Source organism: Bos taurus, chromosome 2 (assembly GCF_002263795.3).
Source record: "Bos taurus isolate L1 Dominette 01449 registration number 42190680 breed Hereford chromosome 2, ARS-UCD2.0, whole genome shotgun sequence".
Lineage (NCBI taxonomy): Eukaryota > Metazoa > Chordata > Mammalia > Artiodactyla > Bovidae > Bos > Bos taurus.
In genome coordinates, this window is record NC_037329.1 from 69,597,420 (window position 1) to 69,622,557 (window position 25,138).

Sequence of the window (25,138 nt, forward strand, 5' to 3'; positions counted from 1 at the left end):
CTCTCCCTTTGCAAAGGGAGCCATCTGTGCAATAAGGACTCCTACTAAACTATCTGTATCACTGGTGGATGAGAGTATTTCTGGAGGAAGTTTGTTTTTCTCTTGAAATCCTAATGGTTTAACTCTTGAAGCTCCAGGAAGAGATCCTGCCATTTCCCACCTGTTTCACCCACCTTCCTGCACCAACTCCCAACCCTGTACCCACCCCCACCCACCCATCTGACATTTACCCAAGGTTCTGCTCAAATGAGGTGTACGGTAGAAGACAAAGAACACAGCACAAACCTTGCCCCTCAAGTTGCTAAACCAGTAAGCTGAGGATTAAAGTATAAGAAGAGCTTGGCCAGAGACAGGCCTGGGGAAGCCAAGGAAAGAGTCAGCTTGCTCATCAAGGAAGGCTTCACCAACAAAGACCCATGAGGGCTGGATCCTGGCAGGGAAGTAGGAACTTGCTAAGGAAGGGAAGATTCTTCTCTTCTCTTTAATTAACTAAACTAATAAGACCTTCCTTCATCTTTTCTCTAACAGGAACTGTCCCAGTAGCTTAGCTAAGTTTTTGTCTTGCTGGAGTCTTCCATGATTCTGCCACCTCCATCCTCTTATTTATCATGAACCCCTATACTGACCCCCCAACACTTAGCCCACTGGTTAACACCACCTTTGGGTCCTCCTTCCTCAATCTCAGGTTTCTTGTCAGTTAGCTACTAGCTGCCTTCCTGTTCTCTGCCTTTACAGCATATCCCCTGTTGGACCATGAGATGTTCTTCATTCCTTCCCTTATTGTACTCCTCCTCCCACTTCTCTGTGGCCTAAGACTCGCTCTGTGGCTCCCATCACTAAGGCTGCAGGGGTATCCCAGTTGCCTTTGATCTACATGACCTTACAGATCATCTTGGACTTAAAGGGTCTGGATTTTCTCACATACTATTACGTGTAGAAGTGTAAACTAGTAAAATAATTGGTGAATAATTTGACAGTTTCTAGAAAAACTGAAAATGCATATATTTTTTGATCCAGCAGTTCCACTTCCTAAAATCCATTTTACAGAAATATTTATATATTTGCACAAAGATGACTGTACAAAGACGTTTATCATAGCATAAACTTACAACTGGGAAAAAAATCCTGGGAAAAAACCCTCATGAATAGAGGAACAGGTTAAATAAGCCATAACACATATATACTACGTCACACTAGGCAGCATCAGAAAGAACGAGGTAGATCTACATGCTCCGGTCTTGGCTCCACCGCTAACAAGCTGTGTGACCACAGGCAAGACTACTTCACGTCTCTGTGTCTCAGGTTCCTTGTAAATGAGAATAATAATAGTATCTCCTTCATAAGGATGTTACGAGAACTGAATGAGTTAATTATGAAAAATACTTTGTAATTACTCTTAAAAAAAAAAAAGTCCTTTTTAGCCATTACTATATCTGAGAGATATATGTGATAAAATAAATGAAAACCAAACTCAGTTTTTATAACCAAACAACCCGCCTTCCCCAGCTGAATGAGCAGATTTAAGAGCTTGCAAAGCCTAGAAAAGTGGGTTGCTTTAAGGAGCAGGACTGGACGAGTACCAGGAGAGTCTCATTTTTATCTTCATACAGTTTCATAGTAGCTGGTTTATTTACAGGGAACTTGGATTATCCCTATAATCTAAAAAAAGGGGGCTGAAGCATTTAAATTGATAAAGACAGAAAAAAGTGATGGCATATGTCTTCCCATCACTGCCTCCAGACCCTGAGAGCAGAGATCGCAACTTGTTTTTCTTTCACTACCATGGCCTATTTCAGTGCTCAGCACAGCGGTGCTCAGCTAATCTGTGTGAATTAATTAATGCTCTTCTTGCCCTGTGATCTTCTTTTAGAGGAGAGGTTGGGAAATGTTCTCTGTAAAGACCAGGTAGAAAAATATTTTGTTTTGTAGGTCTCAATTCTCCCACTGAAGCTTGAAAAGTAGCCACAGAAAATATGTAAACAAATGCATATGCATATATTTCAATAAAACTATTAATATTTACAAAAACAGGCTTCCCAGGTGGCTCAGTGGTAAAGAATTTGCCTGCCAATGAAGGAGACACAGGTTCAATCCCTGAGTTGGGAAGATCCCTGATGTAGGAAATGGCAACAATCCATTCCAGTATTCTTGCCTGGAAAATTCTATGGACAGAGGATACTGGCAGACTACCATTCATGGGGTCCCAAAGAGTTGAACGTGACTGAGTGATTGGCATGCATGCATGCATTACAAAAACAGGTGGAGGCTGGATTGCCCAAGGGCCAGATTACATGGATCCCCTATTCTACAGCCTCCTTTGATCTTTCTGACTCAGAGATCTTGACTCCTTGCTAGTTTCTCCCTTCTTCAAGAATAGCTTTATTTTACTAGAATGAAGTTATGAAAAAAAAACACCAACCTCTTCCAGTTGTTTGGTCTTCTGCAGAATCTGCTTGTTCAAGGAAATGACTTTTCGCCGATGTAGTTGGGAGATTCCTAACTTTTCTGGACTTTCTTCAGCTGACAGTTCAGACTGCTGTGGGAAACAAACAGAAGAACCAAAGGATTTAATTAGCTCACCTCAGTGGGCTAATCAGCCTGCCTCATCTGGGAGGAACACTGCTGGGCAGGTGGCCACAACCAAGCCCATGGGGCCCCAGGGTCCTGTGTAAAACTCACTCCAGCGAAGACTGTGACACAATGACCAAAGGCCATATCCAGAGAATCTACATTTCTGGCAAAGCAAACAGCATGTGCAGAAGCACAGGGATATATAATGGGTTAGGCTGATAATCACATAAGCAATAAGATCTTAAATATGAAGAAAAACATAGTCATCTTAATATCTACTTGAGATTATTCTGGAGCTATCAAAAATCATGAACTGATTCACTTTCATCAAAGTATTATAAGTATATGGTTAAAGAGTTTAACCATTCAGTAGCACTTATAATGAAAAGAAACAGCATTTCAAAGTATTCCCCCATCCATGGGACAACGTATTATTTCTATTCTGGTGTTCACCGAGGATGGATTTGAAAGGGGTGAGTGTTGCTGAGAGAGACCAGGATAAAGGTCCTGAAACTGTGTAAAATGATGAGGGGATGAAGAAGAAGGGCTGGACAGGACACAGACACTGTCAGGACTGGAGGGGAGGAAGGGAGAGAGTTCTGGTTGGGGTGATGAGATGAATGGAGCAACAATACCAAGAAACCATGCAAACAAGGAGGCAGATGGCCATTGGAGGCAGCTTGGCGCAGATGATGAAAACAAACACTTGCCTCAAGACACCAGAGGGAAGCCCCAGGAAGAAGAAACAAGAAAGATGACCCTATTTCAAAAGGAGTCCTTAAAACCTGTCTCGGGTGATCACAGAATAGACAGCTTCATTCACCTGCCAATGAACACCCATTATAGCTGCACTGCCTTCTTTACTGGAAACATCCCAATTCCAAGTTAATCACTGGTCTGAAGCTCAAGTGCAACAAAACTATTTGAATATGTGATTCTCTGTGCATGTTTTAACAGTGATCATTAGTTTGAAAGTTACGGGGAAGAGACAGAAATGTGAAAAGGAGGAACTGGACGGTATAGTCACCATTTATATTGGTTAAGAATTTCCCTGAATAATTCAGAGGCACCGTTAACAGACGATGAGTGTTTTTGCTGCTTAACAACTCTGGAGGTGGGAGACAACCAGCAGGATGTGGCTGCCTAAAATGGCAAGAAACATCATTTTCCATCTTGTGAGCTGGGAGGCCGTAAAGGAAACAGAAAAAAAGAAGCATTTGGTATTACAACACAGCTAGCCCTGACACCTGAAATTTTTGGAAAATGTCAACTAACATACTCCAGCTTATCTGAGTTTCTTCATATTGGAGTTAACTTTTAAAAATGTAACATTGGGCACATCAAGATATTTTCCACCTGTAGTCTGGGGAAGAAGAACTATTTCTGAAAATTATTTGAGAGTATAAAAAAAGGGGGGGGAAGGAAAGAGCACTCCTTGATTTTCAAGCCACTTGTCAGAAACATAATTATAATTAATTATATCATGGGCTTTGCAGGTGGCTCAGTGGCAAAGAATCCACATGACAAAGCAGGAGACGCAGGAATCAGGGGTTCAATTCCTGGGTCAGGGATTCCCTGGAGAAGGAACTGGCAACCCACTCGTGTTCTTGCCTGGAAAATTCCATGGATGGAAAAGCCTGAAGGGCCACAGTCCATAGAGTCACAAAGAGTCGGACGTGACTGAGCAAACTGAGCATGTACACATACAATCTCACCAGTTATATCTCCTCCACTTTGACTGCATCATCCTGAACTAAGTTATCAATTTGTCCACTTAGCTTGTTACATATTTAGTAGCTTTCTTCTTACAGTTAATTTCAGATTTGGGTTTTAACCTTCATCTTAGATTCCTTGATACTGATTTCCAAAATGTCACTGGCATATCCTCGGAGCATTTTATTCAGTACTCTACTAGAAGATTTACACAAACCTTCTATCTCATGGTTAACTGATATCTGAAATGGAATTAACTCCCCAACACAGGGACTACCCCCATGGTGTGTCTCTGGGTTTGACATCATGATGTCTTGACTGCCCTGACCTCCTCCGACTGTCCTTTTGCCTCTGGATCAGGCCAAGCTATGATCAAGTGGGCTGCAGGGTATCCCCATCTCAGTCACCTCCCAGCAAGGCTTTCTCCAGGCTGCAGGGGTGAGGGGGTACGGATGTACACATTCAGTGCTATTCTGTACCTGGCATGAGTTGGATGATGTCTCCAGCTCTCGGCATGCCTTCCTGCTGGTAAACTGCTTTTATGGCCAGGGTCCCGACCACATTTTCCACCTAGCTTTCACACTCTCTTGTCAGTGTACCTGGCGACAAACACAGCCTTGTTGGAAACTGTGCCTTTGACACTTTCAAGAAACTTTCTTACAGGAACATCAGTAGCTATCCTGCTATCTGGAAAGAGGACTTCCAGGCTCACTGGCTCTCCTGCTCTCTCTCACTTTAAATTTTTAGTCACATGGTTCTTTAAGATCCTTTCACGGTTCTTTGAGGTCAAAATCCTTTTCACAATGATACTAAGATACGATTTTTTTTCTCTCATTCTCTCATGCTCATACACTGAAATTTTCCAGCTGCTATATGACATGTGATGGTATCACTGCTCTGATGCTAACGTGTAAAACATTTTTCATTATCATTTGCAAGTGAATTAATATGTAAGCTTTCAGGACCTCCTCAGTAATTTTTAGCTTCCCAGGTGGCTCAGTGGGGAAGAATCTGCCTACTAATGCAGGAGACTCAGGAGATGCAGGTTTGATCCCTAGGTTGGAAAGACTCCTTGGAGTAGGAAATGGCAACCCACTCCAGTATTCTTGCCTGGAAAATCCCATGGACAGAGAAGCCTGGTGGGTCACAGTCCATAGCGTCACAAAGAGTCAGACACGACTGAGTGAATGAACATGCAGTAATTTTTAAGAGTTCGTACAGGCTCTTGAAACTAAAAATTTTGAGTCCTGTTACTTTAAGGGGCCTAGCTAACTCACCAACTGGGACAGCCTCACTAACACAGCTCTACCAGTGCAGTGGGCCCATCCGTAACACCAAGAGGGGATAGTTTTCTGATTCCACTTTTACTAGACAACTGCTTCAAACCAACCAGAGAGAAAATATTTGTAGTTCACAGAAAGGATGCTCAAGTCTCCATATAAACTTAATATTAAACAACTCTTACGACAGTATATGTTCCAAGCAAACATGGGCTTTCAAAATCCTTTCTCTTGTTGCTAGGTAGCAATTCTCATTGCTCTGTGCAGTCCCTTAAATTTGTGTCTGCAAAGCATTCATGTCAGGATATTAAGTGCCATTTCCACATCTGACATTTCTCCAGTGCAATTAAAATGAACAATATGCACATGACCAAGCTCACAGTGCATATAAATTTGCAAATTCCTCCATTTGCCTAAGTCTAGAGATGGTGCTATGCAAAGTTCTTTGTTTAATGGGAAGTTAGTTTTAGAACAGAAAAAAATCATTTATTCTAGAGCTGAACTGAAGAGAGTTCTTAATCTAGTCAACAGAAAGCTGATTGTTCTCTATTTGAAACACACTTTCTGTGTTAAGTAACTGAAAATTTTCATTTCTTTCAAATACTCTCCTCAAAGCCAAGAGAACTAGACCAAGGTCTCTGAAACAGTATGACTCATTTGACATTCTGTTCACTGAGTCTTCTCAGAAGAAAACTGGAACTGACCAAGTTGGATCTTAAAGGATGAGACTACATTGGACAGATGGAGAATAGAAGGGGCTTTATAGTAAATCCTCGACAGAAAAAAATTAAGTCCTTGGGGTAAGTTAACTGATTTCTACTTGAAAAGCCCAATGTCTCTCAAAGAATGCCAACCACCTATAAATATTCCATTTGTGTTTACATTAGAGCAAGGGCTAAAATGCCAATCTAATTTTGTTCAACAATTTCAGATTAAGAACGTGCTTTCAAAACGACAGGGTGGATTAAGATAGCATCTAGTGCAGATTCAATGTTTTCTAATAACTGACAGATGTTTGCAGCTTCTATTCTAAGGGGAACCAGATATAAATGTCATTCAATAATATTAGTCCAGTTCAATGTAAGTAAATTCCTAAGAGAAACAAAAAATGATTACTTTAGCTAAAACTATATACTTTCATAATGGAAGACACCCAAAGGGTCATATCTACACATCTACCTTCCTAAGTAAACTCCAGGAGTTGGCGATGGACAGGGAGGGCTGACGTGCTGCAGTCCATGGGGTCGCAAAGAGTTGGACACGACAGAACAAGTGAACTGAACAGAACCTTCCTGATATAGGAATCTCTCCTATGTCCCCCCATTAAAATATGGCCACTAAAGCTATCAATAATAAGGCATCCCTAAAAAAATAAGGGGTCCCTATATCAAGAGGATGCCACAAATTCTCCATACTGAGCAGACGAATTTCAGTTGTCGGACCCTGATGAACCCTCCCACTGAAAACAAGTAAACAGGCAATATAAAATATTCATTTTTTAATCTTAAAAAAATCTATGAGCTAGAATATGTAAGAAATCCTAGAAAGCCAAAAAGTGGAAGTGAGAATCCAGGAGGTAGGTGTACCCATGGAGGCTGGCTTTTTTCTTGAATGCGTGAGTGAAGTTGCTCAGTTGTGTCCAACTCTTTGTGATCCCATGGACTGTAGCCTACCAGGCTCCTCTGTCCATGGAATTTTCTAGGCAAGAGTACTGGAGTTGACTGTCATTTCCTTCTCCAGAGGATCTTCCAGACCCAGGGATCAAACCCAGGTCTCCCACATTTCAGGCAGATGCTCTACCATCTGAGCCACCAGGGAAGCCCTTTTTCTTGAGAGTATTTGCCAAAACCAATTGATCTCAAGCTTTGATTTTTAGAATTCAACAACTGCTTTGCATAATCCTTGGCACAGATGTAGGAAGGAAAAAAGTCTGCAATGAGATTTTGTTAGAACGGATATGCCCTTGTGCAGTTCTATAATCTAAACACACACACTACCTGAATGATACCAAAAACCTACTACATGCACAGTGGGCCTGAGCTGGGTGTGCCCAGGTGCACGTAAGAGCAAAAGAAAATCCTCTCTGGAAGAATAGAGCTCCAATTCCAGGTCTGATAGAGAAATTTCCAAGCAGAATGAACTCACAGTCAAAAATCAAAAGCATACACAATTTCATGAGCAAAAGTCAGCAGAAACGAAGAGCAGAAACAGACACGCAAACTCAAACATACATGCTCATTTCTCCCTGAAGCCACAGAGATAAAGTATAATCACTTTCATATAACAGTTCAAGTTTTCTAATACAGAAGCATTCCAAGCTTTACAAGAAGATGTCAGCTCCTTTCACCATCTTGGCTGCTCTCCCCTGGATATACGCTAGCTCATAATCCTTTTCAAGCATTCCTGATGGAATCTGAGCACAGCAGACTGGGATGGGACCACCCACTTTCCCTTATCTACACTCTACTCCCACTAATGCAACAGCATACATAAATGTGCTTTTCAATATTCTTGACTCCCACTAATGAAATCCCATGAATTTCAAAGACCCATATTCATGCAGCCTTGCTGAGTTTTTGAAGCATAAGTCTGGGCTCCATGCACAGAGGCATGTAAAAAACCCCAAACATCCCACTTTTACCCACACAAGCTAATGTCAGGTCAGATGGCATGCTCATCAAATCCTGAATTGGCATAACTTATTTTTCTGAAATAAAAGAGTTCATGCTTACTTAAAAAAAATATATAGTTTGGGCTTAAAATTTCAATCTAAGATATTTTTGAATGTTGATTCTACTCTCTAATGTATTAGCCACCTTTTCTTTTCTAGCTTTAAATGACACTTAAATCGGATGAAGCTAACTTCTATGTCTTCATCCAAACTGCTAAAGAACCTGAAAGGGTATAAGCTATATAGGCTGTGTGGCTTGGGACAATCCCACCAGGCCAATTCATTAGCTAATACCACAATACCATTCCCTGCATTGTTAGTTTTTACATATTGCATAACTTAGTCAGAATTTAGGAAATCCTGGAGCAGTTCTGAGACACAAACATATTATCAGCATCATTCTTTCCGGATTTACAGGGTTTTTTTGATTGTTGTTTAGTTGCTAAGTTGTATCTGACTCTTTTGCAACCCCATGGACTGTAACCTGTCCATGCGATTTCCCAGGCAAGAATACTAGAGTGGGTTACCTTTTCCTTCTCCAGGAGATCTTCTCAACCCTGGGATATTCTGCATTGGCAGGTGGGAGTGTTAACCACTGAACCACCTGGGAAATTTCTTCATCTCTAAATTCGGATTGGTTTAAATCCCTCTCACCACTTTCCTTTGTTTCATCAACTAACCTTTACTCAGATCTTATAACATGTAGGACTAAGTGTTAGGCATTGGGAACATGGAAAAAGACACAAACCTCACCTCTGGACCCTCACGGTCTAGTCAGGTAATACCTGCTCATTCATAAATAAAGGTGTTGTACCTGCCACCTTCTCCCCAAGCCTTCACTGTTTCAGAGAAAGAGAGAGTTTTGCATGGTCTTCTGGTTTCTTCTTCCTTCCTTCCTTCCTTCTTTCCTCCAACAAATGTTTATGAAAACCCCATTATGGCAAAGGTGATATACAATGCTCCCAGCTCTGGTTGACAGTATACATTCTAGTCCTGGGAAAGAGGCAGAGACAAATGAAATAGTGCCTTGTGAGCAGTGCTACGAAGAAGACAACAGGAGCTGATCCATGCATCAGAGGATCCACAGGAGGGAGAGTTACCCGTAATGGCTATGGGTGAGTCTCCACTGAGGCTGATGGATGACTGGAAGAGGCTTCTGCTGAGTGTTATGATCTGCCAAGTGGCACAGTGGTTAAGAATCAGCCTGTAAGGCAGGAGATGTGGACTTGATCCCTGGGTTAGGAACATCCCCTAGAGAAGGAAATGGCAACCTACTCCAGTATTCTTGGCTGGAAAATTCCATGGACAGAGGAGCCTGGTAGGCTATGGTTTACAGAGTCACAAAGAGTTGGATATGACTGAGCACAGCATACACATATGATGTGTTAGGCAACAGAAACAGAGATGGAAGATGAAATCTTGGCCTTGCAGAAGTTTACAGATTTAGAATATGACCTGTTTAGTACCTGTGACCTTATGTGAAGAAATGGAGTCTAGGAGGAAGGGGTTTAAAAAATCCCTCCCTCCCCAGCCCTCATCACCATGATCCCAACCTGGTTTTTCTATCTGTGTCCCAGTAGTAGGGCCCCAAGACGGCAGCTCCTCTCCTGTATCCTGCATGCCAATGTTGCTAGAAAAATGGTTTTTCTTTTTGGGTGGGGATAGGTGATGAGATTAGAAACATTCACCTCCAAGCTTATCAGAAATCACACTGGCTCTAGCTCAGGACAGATTCTCCAGAGGAGTCAGGGACTCCTGGTTGCTTAGCATCCCATGACCTTCTGACTCAGGAAAGGTCCTGGGGACTGGTATCTTCACCCAGTCCCCAGCCCTCTTGAACAATTACTTTCCATTTCACCTCAGTTGGGTATAATTTTAAAGTCATCCATTCTGCCTATTAACAGGAGAAAAGTTCGGTATAAAAAATACCCAACTGTCACTTCTCTTTGGGCAGATACTGACATTTCGAGTGGCAACACCAATCAAGTAGCAAATGGCATCCATTTGAAAACATATGAATTACATTATTCCATAATTCTTCTTTTTACAGGCTGGTTGACTCCTACCCAGGGGCTCCTCAGGGGAGCACCATGCCTCAGTGAGAATTTATAACTCTATCCCTGTCCTTATACCTGAAACTGCCTGGAACGTAGTACTGCTCAGTAGATGGTTGCTGAAGAAAAAGATCATTCCATCTAGGGGGTTATTTCTGTCAGCTGTCTGGCAGAAAAGAAATCATGCTGAAGACTTAAAATACCTATAAATTATAGCTATTTTCTTTAAGAAGACTTTGTAAAATTAATTGGAAATACAACACCAGAGCAGAGAAATAAAGCATGAGGAGGGCAGATGACATATTAGCCATTGATTCTCGCGGGTCAATGCCACCCAGTGTAGTTAGACAGAATCCCTAAGGACCTTCTATGAACACAGGCTCATGGCAGTACAGCCATCATGAATACTCAGCACCCTCTGGTTTAGTAACAGCGACGCCCTACCTTTGGGGAATCACTGTTTCCCACTCTCTCTCTTGTTCCAGAGGGGCTGCTGATCAATAAGCCCACCTCCTGGCCAGAGCAACTGGCTGAGGAGGAGTATGTGACCTGACCTGTAACCAAAAAGTGAAAGTGAAAGTCCCTCAGTCGTGTCTGACTCTTTGCAACTCATGGACTATATAGTCCATGGAATTCTCCAGGCCAGAATACTGGAGTGGGGAGCCTTTCCCCTCTCCAGGGGATCTTCCCAACCCAGAGATCGAACTCAGGTCTCCTGCATTGCAGGCGGATTCTTTACCAGCTCAGCCGCAAGGGAAGCCTGTAACCAACAAAGGAGAACCCTTTCTTAGGACTTTACACACAGATATGGGAGGGTGCTGGAGACTGAAGCAGTCTGTGGTGAGGTCCCCCAGGTGATAGGGAGGCAGAGTGAAGCAAGTTTTCAAGGGCAGAGAGAGATGACAAGGCAGGTGAGTCCCTGGGACCCCTACCTTCATGGACACCCCCACCTCCTGTTATGAGAGCTGAAAAAGGCTCTGTTTTGCTTATACCACCATTCCAGGCAGAGTTTCTATCACTTGCAACCAAAAGGCTCCTAGAAGGCTACTCTTGAGGTGAATGAGTGACAGAACTTGCAGCAGTTTTCTCGGCTGGTTGTATCATGTAGAGCCAACCTGACCATGGTTGAGGGGGGACAAAACCTACTTTAATGCAGACCACACCTACCAACGTGGCTGTCTGCTTTCTTTAGAGGAGACTTTCCTTCCATTGTTTGTTTGTTTTTTCCCGTTGGGTTTTTATATGTGCATCCCTGACCAGACCATGGCTATTACCTCTCTGTGGTTACACACAGGTCCTAATCAACTAATGAGATGCCCCAAATGCTCTTGAAAAATAAAATTTCAAGACAGAATACAGGCTTCCGATGAACTGCCAAGAGAACAGCTCTCAGAATCAAAAGGTCAGAAGTAATTTGTGTCAGAATTTCTTAATTGCTGGACAGGAAAAAAATTTCAGAACCTACCGAGAAAAAGAATTCCTTCTAAAAATAAGTCTCCTGATGACCCAAAATGCCTCTTCTTAAAATAAGATTGAGATGTTGATAGTCTTCTGGCTAGGATATTACACTCTGGAGAGCTGGATGAGAACATTTCAATGTGGCATTTTCCAGTGATATGAAAAGCCACTCACATACTCCAAATAGAAAATTCCACAGTTTTCAATAGCTTAGGTGCGACTGTGTGTGAATGCTTGGGCTGCATCATTTTCCTTTTTACTTGTTTCTGTGGTTAGTTTCCAACATGACCTGGCCTCTTCACTCCACTCAGCCCAAGGTGGGCAGTTAGACATTGGGAGAGTCTAACGATGTTTTGTCACTGAAAAAAGCCTGGGAGGCAGACACTAAGGATGGCTAAGGAGGCTGTCATGCTGCCCTCTGAGGACACTACTCTGTCACAGAGACTGGTTTCAAAGTCAGACAGGCATGTATGCAAACCTGGTACTTATTATTAGCTACATCAGTCCAGTTCAGTTCAGTCGCTCAGTCGTGTCCGACTCTTTGCGACCCCATGAATCGCAGCACGCCAGGCCTCCCTGTCCATCACCAACTCCCGGAGTTCACTCAGACTCACGTCCATCAAGTCAGTGATGCCATCCAGCCATCTCATCCTCCGTCGTCCCCTTCTCCTCCTGCCCCCGATCCCTCCCAGCATCAGAGTCTTTTCCAATGAATCAACTCTTCGCATGAGGTGGCCAAAGTACTGGAGTTTCAGCTTCAGCCTCAGTCCTTCCAATGAACACTCAGGACTGATCTCCTTTAGGATGGACTGGTTGGATCTCCTTGCAGTCCAAGGGACTCTCAAGAGTCTTCTCCAACACCATAGTTCAAAAGCATCAATTCTCTGGTGCTCAGCTTTCTTTACAGTCCAACTCTCACATCCATACATGACCACTGAAAAACCATAGCCTTGACTAGACGGCCCTTTGTTGGCAAAGTAGTATCTCTGCTTTTTAATATGCTATCTAAGTTGGTCATAACTTTCCTTCCAAGGACCTAATTACACTTAAAAGCTTTTGCAAAGCAAAGGAAACCACTGACAAAATGAAAAGACAACTGTCGGAATGGGAGAAAATATTTACCAGTGATATGATCAATAAGGGATTAGTGTTCATAATACACAGCTCATACAACTCAATATTAAAAAAAAACCCCAATTAAAAAATGGGCAGAAGATCTGAACACACATTTTCCTAAAAAAGATACACAGATGGCTAACAGGCCCATGAAAAGATGTTCAACATCACTATTAGAGAAATGTAAATCAAAACCATAAAAAGCTATCACCTCACATCTATCAGAATGGTTATCATCAAAAAGCCTATAAATAACACATATCAGGGAGGATGTACAGAAATGGGAACCCTTGTACACTACTGACGGGAATGCAGACTGGTGCAGCACCTATGGAAAACAGTATGGAAGTTCGCCAAAAGCCTAAAAGTAGAACTACTATATAATCCAGTAATTCCACTTGTGGGTATATATCCCCCAAAACCATAAATGTTAATTCAAAAATGGTACATGCACCTCAATGTTTACAGCAGCATTACTTAAAACAGTCAAGATGTGGAAGCAACCTGAGTGTCCATCAACAGATGAATGAAAATGATGTCACTGTATATACACATGCACACAAAGGAGTGTTACTCAGCCATAAAAAATGAAATTTTGCCATTTGCAACAACATGGAGGGACATAGAGAGTATTATGCTTAGTGAAAAAAGCCAGAAAGACAAATATTTTATGTCATCATTTATATGTAGAATCTAAGAAATAAAACAAATTCACATATAGAAAACAAACTAATGGTTACCAGTAGGGAAAGGAGTTGGGGGAGGAACAAGATAGGGGTATGGGATTAAGAGATACGAAGTATTAATACTCAGTTCAGTTCAGTCCAGTCCCTCAGATGAGTCCGACTCTTTGTGACCCCATGAATTGCAGCACCCCAGGACTCCCTGTCAATCACAAACTACCGGAGTTTACCCAAACTCATGTCCATTGAGTCGGTGATGCCATCCAACCATCTCATCCTCTGTCATCCCCTTCTCCTCCTGCCCTCAATCTTTCCCCACATCAGGGTCTTTTCAAATGAGTCAGCTCTTCACATAAGGTGGCCAAAGTACTGGAGTTTCAGCTTCAACATCAGTCCTCCCAATGAACACCCAGGACTGATCTCCTTTACGATGGACTGGTTGGATCTCCTTGCAGTCCAAGGGACTCTCAAGAGTCTTCTCCAGCACCACAGTTCAAAAGCATCAATTCTTCAGTGCTCAACTTTCTTTATAGTCCAACTCTCACATCCATACATGACTACTGGAAAAACCACAGCTTTGACTAGACAGACCTTTGTTGGCAAAGTAATGTCTCTGCTTTTTAATATGCTGCCTAGGTTGGTCATAACTTTCCTTCCAAGGAGTAAGCGTCTTTTAATTTCATGGCTGCAATCACCATCTGCAGTGATTTTGGAGCCCCCAAAAATAAAGTCAGCCACTGTTTCCACTGTTTCCCCATCTATTTGCCATGAAGTGATGGGACCGGATGACATGATCTTAGATTTCTGAATGTTCAGCGTTAAGCCAACTTTTTTACTCTCCTCTTTCACTTTCATCAAGAGGCTCTTTATTTCTACCCTTTCTGCCATAAGGGTGGTGTCATCTGCATATCTGAGGTGATTGATATTTCTCCTGGCAATCTTGATTCCAGCTTGTGCTTCATCCAGCCCAGCGTTTCTCATGATGTACTCTGCATATAAGTTAAACAAGCAGGGTGACAATATACACCCTTGATGTATTCCTTTTCCTATCTGGAACCAGTCCGTTGTTCCATGTCCAGTTCTAACTGTTGCTTCCTGACCTGCAAACAGATTTCCAAGAGGCTAGGCAGGTGGTCTGGTATTCCCATCTCTTTCAGAATTGTCCACAGTTTATTGTGATCCACACAATCAAAGGCTTTGGCATAGTCAATAAAGCAGAAATAGATGTTTTTCTGGAACTCCTGCTTTTTTGATGATCCAGCGAATGTTGGCAATTTGATCTCTCAATCCTCTGCCTTTTCTAAAACCAGCTTGAACATCTGCAAGTTCACGGTTCACATATTGTTGAAGCCTGGCTTGAAGAATTTAGAGTATCACTTTACTAGTGTGTGAGATGAGTGCAATTGTGCGGTAGTATGAGCATGCTTTGACATTGCCTTTCTTTGGGATTGGAATGAAAACTGACCTTTTCCAGTCCTGTGGCCATTGCTGAGTTTTCCAAATTTGCTGGCATACTGAGTGCAACACTTTCACAGCATCATCTTTCAGGATTTGAAACAGCTCAACTGGAATTCCATCACCTCCACTAGCTTTGTTCGTAGTGATGCTTTCTAAGGCCCACTTGACTTCACATTCCAGGATGTCTGGCTCTAGGTGAGTGATCACATCACCGTGATTATCTGGGTTGTGAAGATCTTTTTTTGTGTAGTTCTTCTGTGTATTCTTGCCACCTCTTAATATCATCTGCTTCTGTTAGGTCCATACCATTTCTGTCCTTTATCGAGCCCATCTTTGCATGAGATGTTCCCTTATCTCTAATTTTCTTGAAAAGATCTCTAGTCTTTCCTATTCTATTGTTTTCCTCTATTCCTTTGCATTGACCGCTGAGGAAGGCTTTCTTATCTCTCCTTGCTATACTTTAGAACTCTGCATTCAAATGGGAATATCTTTCCTTTTCTCCTTTGCTTTCTGCTTCTCTTCTTTTCACAGCTATTTGTAAGGCCTCCTCAGACAGCCATTTGCTTTTTTTGCAATTCTTTTTCTTGGGGATGATCTTGATCACTGTCTCCTGTACAATGTCACAAACCTCCGTCCATAGTTCATCAGGCACTCAGTCTATCAGATCTAGTCCCTTAAATCTATTTCTCACTTCCACTGTATAATCATAAGGGATTTGATTTAGGTCAAACCTGAATGGTCTAGTGTTTTTCCCTACTTTCTTCAATGTAAGTCTGAATGTGGAAATAAGGAGTTCATGATCTGAGCCACAGTCAGCTCCCGGTCTTGTTTTTGCTGTCTCTATAGAGCTTCTCCATCTTTGGCTGCAAAGAATATAATCAATCTGATTTCGGTGTTGACCATCTGGTGATGTCCATGTGTAGAGTTCTCCTGTGTTGTTGCAAGAGGGTGTTTGCTATGACCAGTGCATTCTCTTGGCAAAACTGTTAATACTATTTATAAAATAAATAAGCAACAAGGGTACCTTGTGTATCAAGGATACATTATAGCCATTATTTTGTAATAATTTTAAAAGGAGAGCAGTCTATAAAAATATTGAATCACTATACTGTATACCTGAAAGTAATATAATATTATAAATCAACTGTATTTAATAAAGTGTTTTTAAAGTACCTGGCAATGAGATGGCACTTAGGGTGGATTCTTTTTTTTTTTTTTTTGATGGCACTTTTATTTCCCTTCCCAAAAAACCAACTGAAACTAAATGAAGTAAACGACCTCAAATTTTTATTGTCTTCATAATAAAACAAAATATGAATCTCAAAACTATATCACTTGGCCCTTTCTCTTTTTATCACCTCCCAGCTCAAAATGCTTGCATCTCTTAATAGCCAGCACGCTCTTTGATCTGCAGTTGGGCTCACACATTCAAGACTCAGTACAATCTTCTTTGCAGTTTCACCCTTTTTCCGGAAAATCGGTGTAGTCTGCCCACCATAGCCACTCTGCTTCCTGTCATAACGCCAGATACAGAGAATCCTTGCCCTTCTTGTACTGTGTCACTTTGTGGGGCTGGTGCTTCCCACACTTCTTACAGAAAGTCCGGAGGGTTTTTGGAACGTTCACCATGTTTGCGAGAGCGATAACGGCACAGAAAAAAAGCAGGGTAGATTCTTCTGATTCCCCAACAGACCTGTGACCTACAAAATGTTTTCATATCCTGTCTCAGGGAGATGCTGACCAGGAAAGACTTAGTTGCACATGAGTCAAAATGGTGTACAGCTGGTTGACACGTGGCATTGAGTCAGAGTCCCTTCCTGCCCTTGCCTGGCTCTGTTTTCTTCCCCTTCCTTCTGGTATAGTAGAGTGCAAGTACTATGGGGACAGCCAAACCCTTAGTTTTCTGCAAATCACAGTACTATATTCCTCTTCCCTGTAACAGTGAATGATAAGATGCAGGGAGCATGTTAGACAGCAGTACCACAAGGCACAGTGATGACTCAGCAAGCACATTCTGGGAAGGGTGCTCCTTCTGGCAACAATCAGAGATGGAGCTCTCTGGCTGGACTCTGTCAATACTCATGAATTATGTACATGGAAGCTTCTTTGTGTTCTTCTTCCCTGTTGCTTTACAGGAACATATTAAATTGAGTTACACATCTGAGGGACTTGCTTTGAAACACATGAATTAGGTACCATGTTATACTGTTATAAGAACTACTGAACTTTACCAGTGAAAGAGAAGCCTGCATATGTTTTTCACTTCATTTTTATTTTTCAGTGCCTGCTGACCGTCTAATGACTTGCACCAAGCAGGCTGTTTGATTCATTTCTGAGGCACAAAATCATTTTCACACTTTCATCTTCCAAAAATTATTGTTCCTTTTTTTCACTAAGCAAAAATTCATCCTGATCTCAGCCCAATTTGGGTTTCTTTCAAGTTCCACCAAAAGGCTTTCCACCTGAGCATTCTTCAATTCCATCTTTACTTTCAAGCATTTCATTACTGAGGCCCTGAAGGTAGGGGCATGGATTTTTAGATGAATTGCCTTATTTCAGTCCAATTTATGGCAGTAAGATTAAAGAGAAAAACAAACACACCATGGTGGACAACTCTGACAGAGCCCCAGTCTCTGCAAACATGGTGGGATGAATGTGATTGCATGCACATCAATGTCACATAAAACTGTAATGTGTGGAGGGGCTTCACTTGCTGAAACAAGTGGTAACGTTGGAGAGGCACAGCTGGCAAGGGACTGAGGGTAGCTTCTAGCTGACAGCCAGACCTCAGCCAACAGGTGTCAAAGGACTGAATGCTGCCAAGAACCATGTGAACTTGGAAGTGGATCCTTCCCCAGTCGAGCCTCAGATGAGACTACTGTCCAGACCAGCACCTTCACTAACTTTGTAAGAGTCTGAAACAAAGGACCCTGCTATACTGTGCCAAACACAGAAACCATGAGATAATACACGATGTTATTTCAGACCACTGTATTTGTGTAATATTGCTATGTAGCAACACATACTAAATTTACAGAAAAAGAGAAAAGCAACCCCTGACATCTGAGAGCCAATCTGGCACTCTCAGCAAGGCCCTGGTGTTGCTGGGAGCTGGGCTGCATTCACACGAGGCTTTTGTGTTAAATATAAATAACTCCAGAGGACATCAACATCAGACAGGGTCACAAGGTTCAAGGAAAAAAACATGACCACTCTGTAATGTCTGTATATGGGCAAAAACATGAACACTATTCAAATCCCCTAAATGATCAAACATCCCCCTATACTGGCTAATATGAACACAGAGCTTTAACTGTGATTCTTTTCCCTTGGCCCACAGAGAAGATTTCTTTAGACACTGATTCATCGAATTATCCCTCCTTAATGCATCTAACTCAGAGCAAAGCTCTACTTTCTCTAATCTTCCCCTAAATCACCTAAAAGAAGTCTGAATCCCATAAGTCTTTTCTAAGGCCTCTTTATTGAGATGCTGTATGATTCCCCACTGCTGTGTGGTCTCCTTCAACCAGCAATAAACCCAACTTGTCTAACTATGGGTGTGTTCCCAGAGGTCTTTGACTGGAGGACACTGACAACAGCAAACAAAGCAAATTAAGAAAAACAAAAAGCAAACATGATTTTATCATGGTTTGTTCATAAAAACAGAAGCATAAACCAAGAAAGCAAGAAAATACAGAGCTTAAATTAGATCTAAAATATAAAAAAATAACAAAGTATCTCCAAATGAGTATAAAGAAATTATTTGATAAACAGTATTAGGGTAAGTGGATAGGAGCAGGAAAACTAGGATGGATCCAGATTGTGGACTAAATAAGAATGAACTCTATGTAGCATAAAGGATTAAACATTAATAAAAAATTATGAGCCGAAATGTAATGAATTACTTATCAGATCAATGTAAAAAAAACACTGCTATTTTGAAACAAAAAGACTGATCAATTTGGGTACCAACGCCTTGCATGAAAAGAAAAGCAATACACAAATCAAAGAACAGCCTGAGAAATATGTGCATCACTGTGACAAAATATTTAAATCTACAATAGAGACTTTAATCAAATTTACAAGGAAAACATCAGATACCCAAAGGATAAGTGAGTAAAGGCTTCAATAGATCAGTCAAATAAGCAGAAAACAGAGCAAACAAAAACATGCAATTATGTTCAAGCCACTCAGTGGTCCAAAGAGGTACTATTTTATAGCCACTAAGGTAGCAAGTTAGACAAATGAACAGAGGGGGAGACGCTTGGACCATCCTGGAAGCCCCTTCATGGAGGCAGTATTTTATATCGCTACAACTTATTTATAAAGCAACACAGAGGAGTCAGAATCCAATCTTTAGACTCCTACAAAATCTTTCCAAAGAAATCATTTGTTCAGATTTTACAAGAGGATTATCTACAATGGCAAACAAAAGTCTAACAACAGGGAAATGTTTAATGAATTGTGCTAGATTATCTAGTATTCACATAATTATGAAGACTAGAAATATGGAAAATATTTAGGACTTAATGTGACAAAAAAAAATGCAGTTTATAAAAGTATAAATAAAGGTTACCATTAGCTGCATGGCTATAATGTGCCCCAGGCACTGTTTTGGGCATTTTTGTCACATTTCACTTAACCTTCACAATACCCTGCCATCCTGCCAGGAGAGTTACATTATTCTCATTTTATAGATGAAGATACTAGGGCAAAGCGATTAAATAAAGTGGCCAAGATCACAGAGCTGGGAAGCTGAGGAGACAGACGTGAACCAAGACAGGACTTGAATGCTGTATTTGTAACTGCACTGTTTTGCCTCTTTTACACACACATGATGGTTGCAACTAGGTGCCACCATGGATATCTGGGACAGATACTGGATTAAATATGCAAACATGAAATAACTGTCATATGGGAATAGAATTAAAATCAATTCAATTACAAAAACCCTCATATTTAATGATATATGATCTACCCAATACAAACAACATAATCAAGCAATGAACTGGTGAACTCCAACTCCATGAGAAGTTTTAATTATATGTATGTGTGTGTGCTCCATCATACCTGACTCTTTGCAATCCCATGGATTGTAGCCTGACAGTCTTCTCTGTCCATGGAATTTCCCAGGCAAGAATACTGGAGTGGGTTGCCATTTCCTACTCTAGGGCATCTTCCTGATCCAGGGATTATACCTGTGTTTCCTGCATTGGCAGGTGGATTCTTTACCATTGAGCCACCAGGAAAGTATTTTAATTATACACATCCTTGGAAAAAGACCTGTCCAAAACGACTTCTAATTTCATTCTTTCCTGGCAGAGCAGAACAGAGGGACAGAACACAAAATACAGCCATCACATCACTGCACAAGGGTGAGGGACGGGAAGCCCAGTGAGCCCAGGGATACAGCAGGAATCATGGAACTGCAGAGCTGATGGGGAAGACAAGTTAGCTTCAAGACTACAAGGCAAGGACATGTGTACGAAGGAGACCTATTTGCTTCCTCTCTTATAATAATCTAAGCTCCTATCTACTTACAGTGGGCAGGTATAAAGATAAAAGTCAGAGTCCCCGGAGGAAGAGCAGTGAGTACCCCGTATGTTTGTGTTTCTGTAAAAACTGAATCAGTGATGCTATGTGGCAACCTATGGGCAGGTACAGGCTCACCCCCTTGCCATCCAGGTCTGTGTGTGCTGACAGCAAAGCAAGACACTTCTTCTCAGGGCAGTGAATTAATCACTCTTTTCCACACCTATGTCTTCAAGTCTTGATTCTACTGGTACTTTCAGGATGACCTAAATCCTTGGTCAAATGTCAGATGACACTCTAACCACTGTCACCTTTTCTAGGTGGTAAATTAAAATAAAGGATGCTTTGGATTCTATTAGGCTTCCCTGATAGCTTAGTTGGTAAAGAATCTGCCTGCAATGAAGCAAACCCCGGTTCAATCCCTGGGTCGGGAAGATCCCCTGGAGAAGGGATAGGTTACTCACTCCAGTATTCTTGGGCTTCCCTTGTGGCTCAGCTGGTAAAGAATCCACCAGCAATGCAGGAGATCTGGGTTCGATCCCTGGGTTGGGAAGATCCCCTGGAGAAAAGAAAGACTACTCCCTCCAGTATTCTGGCCTAGAGAATTCCATGGACTGTATAGTCCATGGAGTCGCAAAGAGTTGGACACAACTGAGCGATTTTCACTTTCTTTCACTTTGGATTCTAATGTGAAAGTTGGGTCAGAAAACCTAGTGGGGAAAACAAGAGAACCCCATCCCTAGACATTCTATGCTGTTTTTTCTTAAGTTGACTTGTAACATGAGTTTTTATTTTTATTTCAACTTCATTTCTACTTCTGGAAGTGTGCTCACCAACAGAAGTTTGGTTTCCATCCTTCACCATACTACTGATCCCCTTTACCCATCTCACCCTCCCTCTGCCCCTGCCCCTCTGCTAAACACTACTCTGTACCATTTTACTCAATCTTGCTCAGAAAGCCCCTCACTTTGTGTGAGATGACCACTATTGTGCTTAGAGCTGATTATAACTCCCAGATTACAGGTGACATCCACTGTCCAACTATATCATCTGTGCAATCTCTTCAGAAGACCATTGCACAGAGGGTCAGGGCAGAGCTCATTTGTTGTCAAGGCTTTTGAGACAGGGAAACTGAAAGTGGATGCTTGAACAGACATCGTTTTAGGCGGGCAGAGGGGGCAGGGTTGGGGAAAGGAGGATGTGAAACAAGGCCCTGTAAATCTGATTTTACTGATACTACATCTCAGCCAGACCAGAATCAGTTATGTGCAAAATGATTAATCACTGTCTCCCTGAAATATTCAAGGTCCTGCTGCCTATTCTTAGGATGGAAAAAAAATCTAATGCTGAAATATGACTTTCAGGCTTTTGTTCATTCTATACCCTTTTAATAAAGCAGGACACAAAATTTTGCCTTGGGCTTGGCTGAGTTATGGGGTTTATCTCCTAAGTGGCAAAGCTTCATCCCTCAGCCTCATCCACCAAACTGTGCCCAAGTTATAGGAAGCCTGATAGAGAAGGAAAAATGTGGGTGCTGTCCCTAAGGCATCCATCTATCAGATGCAATAATTGCTCCAAGAGACAGGTTTTCTCTTTATATTTATATAAAAATAGTCACTGTAGAAGAAAATGAATTTAGCTAATGGGCAAATGTGGATGGCGCTGCACGGTGGATATTCTGACAAATGTGGCAGATGAATTACAACCTGCCTCCATCAGTGCTGGGAGGGGTAGGGAAGCAGAAGGACAAATTCTTGGGCATTACTGAGGAGATGGCTTCAGCTGGGTTCCCACCTACCTTTTCTGCATACTCAGACACAATCTGCTTGATCTCGGCAGAGCATAGGCCCACGATCTGGCCCACGGAGCTTGCGGTCGGCCGGCTCTGCAATCACAAGGGAGGGTGTGCTCTCAAGGACATGCACTGGCTTTCACACAATGGAAACCCTGAGCATGACTACAGCAAAACAGATAACATTCCTGGGGGAAAAGTAATTTGGCTTTTCCTCACGTGTTCATCAACAAGGAAGGGAGAAAACAAGCCTCAGGACAAAGGTTACCTCACCTCACTCCCTCCTGAATCACTCAGCAAACTCTGTTAAGATTCTCCTCGGACCCTGGGTATCTCTAGAAAGTCATTCTTCACCATTTACACCCCATCCCATGGTTTTTGTTGCTGAGGATCATTAAAAAGAGCCTGAAAGGAACTTGGCAGGCATAGGACTCAGAGGAAGAAAGTGGAAATGGGAGAGGAAAAGGGATTTCAGAATTCCTGAACTACCTCCTGAGTGTCACAGATCTTTCCTACCGTAAAGAAGGATTCTCTTTCAAAGCACCTGGATAAACCTTCGGGACAGGTCGTGAGCTCTGAGAAAAGGGAATATAAATTCAGTGCCCTACCATCTACTCAGATGGTATAGGAGAGAAACAGGAGACAGGGGCTCCTGTCCTGAATGCCACATGTGGTTGTGGACAAGCAGGACTGAACCACAGCTCTCCCACATGGGTCCTATGATGCCATCCAGCTGGGACATCCTGTCTTCACAAAGGTCCTTCAGGTCTCCCTCCGAGAGGTTCCCATGAATGGCAACACCGTGCATGCATAAAAAGTTCCCCAAAGAAAGATCCCAGGAAACAAGAAGCAGAGTGCTAAAAAGAGAGGGCCCTCCACCACAGAGCAGTTGGTTCCAAATCTCCCTCTCCACACCACGCCCACCCTCGTGGCCACACCCGCCTCACCTCCTCATGTGCCATGGCGGTCATCTTGGTCATCAAGGACTGAATACGCTGCTAAAAGAGGAATGGGGAGAAGTAGTAGTGAGCAGGTCTGCCCACAAAAGGCTTAAGCTGGGTATCTAAACAGGGCTTTTCAGTGGAATCCAAGGGCTGTTTTACCCAGTCTCATTTTATGGTGAGTCTCATGAGAAGTGATGGAAGGAGACTGAAAAGAGTGTGAAAAAACAGCCAACGGTAGCTGGCCATTCCGGAAAACTGGAGATGAAAGTGATATTGTATACCTGTGGTGGATTCATTTTGATATTTGGCAAAACTAATACAATTATGTAAAGTTTAAAAATAAAATAAAATTAAAAAAAAAAAAAAAAAGAGTGATATTTCTCTCCAAAAGATTTATGCAGAAACCCTAGAGGGCCACATGGATCACTCACTTCTTCAGCAGCTTGAAGCTCATCCTCCTCGTGGGCATCAGCTTTTTCTGCAGTCAACAGCCCCGTCGGAAGTGCCGTTTTCTTGTCCTCAGCCTGGAAGAGAAGATGTAAAAACTGTGGCTGAGCACTATCGGTGGAGACAGTAGAGAAAGGGTAACACTGCAAAGAGCCATAAGTCGGTGAAAGAAAACACACAGATCTGGACAAATGACCCAGCCCCTGAGAAAGGATGCAAAATCCAGAGACCTCAGCCTCCACTCCAACCACATGCCAAACAGGTGGAGTCTTGGGGCTTGCTCAATGCCTGCCTCCGTCTCTGAACTACTCGCTGATTAAATTCCTATCAGGCCATAGACCTTTGCCAGACTTATCCATGCACTGTGATTGGGTCTTCCCCTACTTTAATTTCTTTAAGACTAGATCACTGCCTTTTTTTCAGCTGAGGTGCATGAGTGGATATGAAAGCAATTTAGCAGGTATGCTGCTGCTGCTGCTAAGTCGCTTCAGTCGTGTCCGACTCTGTGCGACCCCATAGACGGCAGCCCACCAGGCTCCCCCATCCCTAGGATTCTCTAGGCAAGAACACTGGAGTCGGCTGCCATTTCCTTCTCCAATGCAGGAAAGTGAAAAGTGAAAGTGAAGTCGCTCAGTCTGTCCGACTCTTAGTGACCCCATGGACTGCAGCCCACCAGGCTCCTCCATCCATGGGATTTTCCAGGCAAGAGAACTGGAGTGGGGTGCCCCTGCCGTCTCCACTAGCAGGTATGACTGGCATCTAAATACAAATAACAGAACATATCAGAGTGCTTTTGGGTGGGGGGGGGGTGTGTGTGTCTACTAAACCATGATGAAAATAACTCCTACTATCAAGAGCTGTCAACAAAATTTGAAAATCGCTAGTTTAAAGGTTTAAAGGATAAGACTCTAAGCTGCTTGTCCTGATGCTCAAGCTCCATGCTATAAACCCAGCTCAGGTTCAAAATGTACCACACTCAGGACACCTGGAATCATGGCTGCTCCCCAAGCCTGCGCTGTGAGTCTAGAGTTCTTGGTTTTAGCTCCATCTTTGCCATTCACAAGCTACTGATCTCAGATTTACCTTCTCTGGATATTAGGATCTCTTGGGGTTGAATGAGAGGATTGGCCTCAGATATCCCTCTGAGACCATCCCAATTCTGGGATGTGCTTAAGCATATGAGTGGCTCCAGGGGCTGGCCTGAGCACTTGTGTATATCTGCAGGGGTTAAGACTTCCAGTTCAAATGTACCATCTGACATGAGAATGATAAGGCAAGGCCAATGTGAATAATATTTCATGGACATCTCATAATTTTTCCAACCATAATCAAATTGCCTTATTTCAGAATACAGTCATATACACAGACATTGTTTTCAGACCTAAAATTATATATTATACATACATATCAAATTCTTAT

General features: G+C 42.3%; 1 protein-coding gene and 1 pseudogene across 2 annotated transcripts in view; both read right to left on the reverse strand.

Annotated features, from left to right (window-relative positions):
• Nucleotides 1–25,138, reverse strand: part of CCDC93 (coiled-coil domain containing 93) — a 103,196-nt gene that overhangs the window by 36,189 nt on the left and 41,869 nt on the right. For both annotated transcript variants that reach the window (XM_005202545.5, NM_001098468.1), the window contains 4 exon segments: nucleotides 23,704–23,796; nucleotides 23,276–23,326; nucleotides 22,335–22,421; nucleotides 2,420–2,536 (listed from right to left, as the gene is read on the reverse strand). In XM_005202545.5, coding sequence (XP_005202602.2) covers nucleotides 2,420–2,536; nucleotides 22,335–22,421; nucleotides 23,276–23,326; nucleotides 23,704–23,796 — 348 coding nt within the window.
• LOC112442702 (large ribosomal subunit protein eL42-like) lies at nucleotides 16,183–18,699 on the reverse strand (annotated as a pseudogene).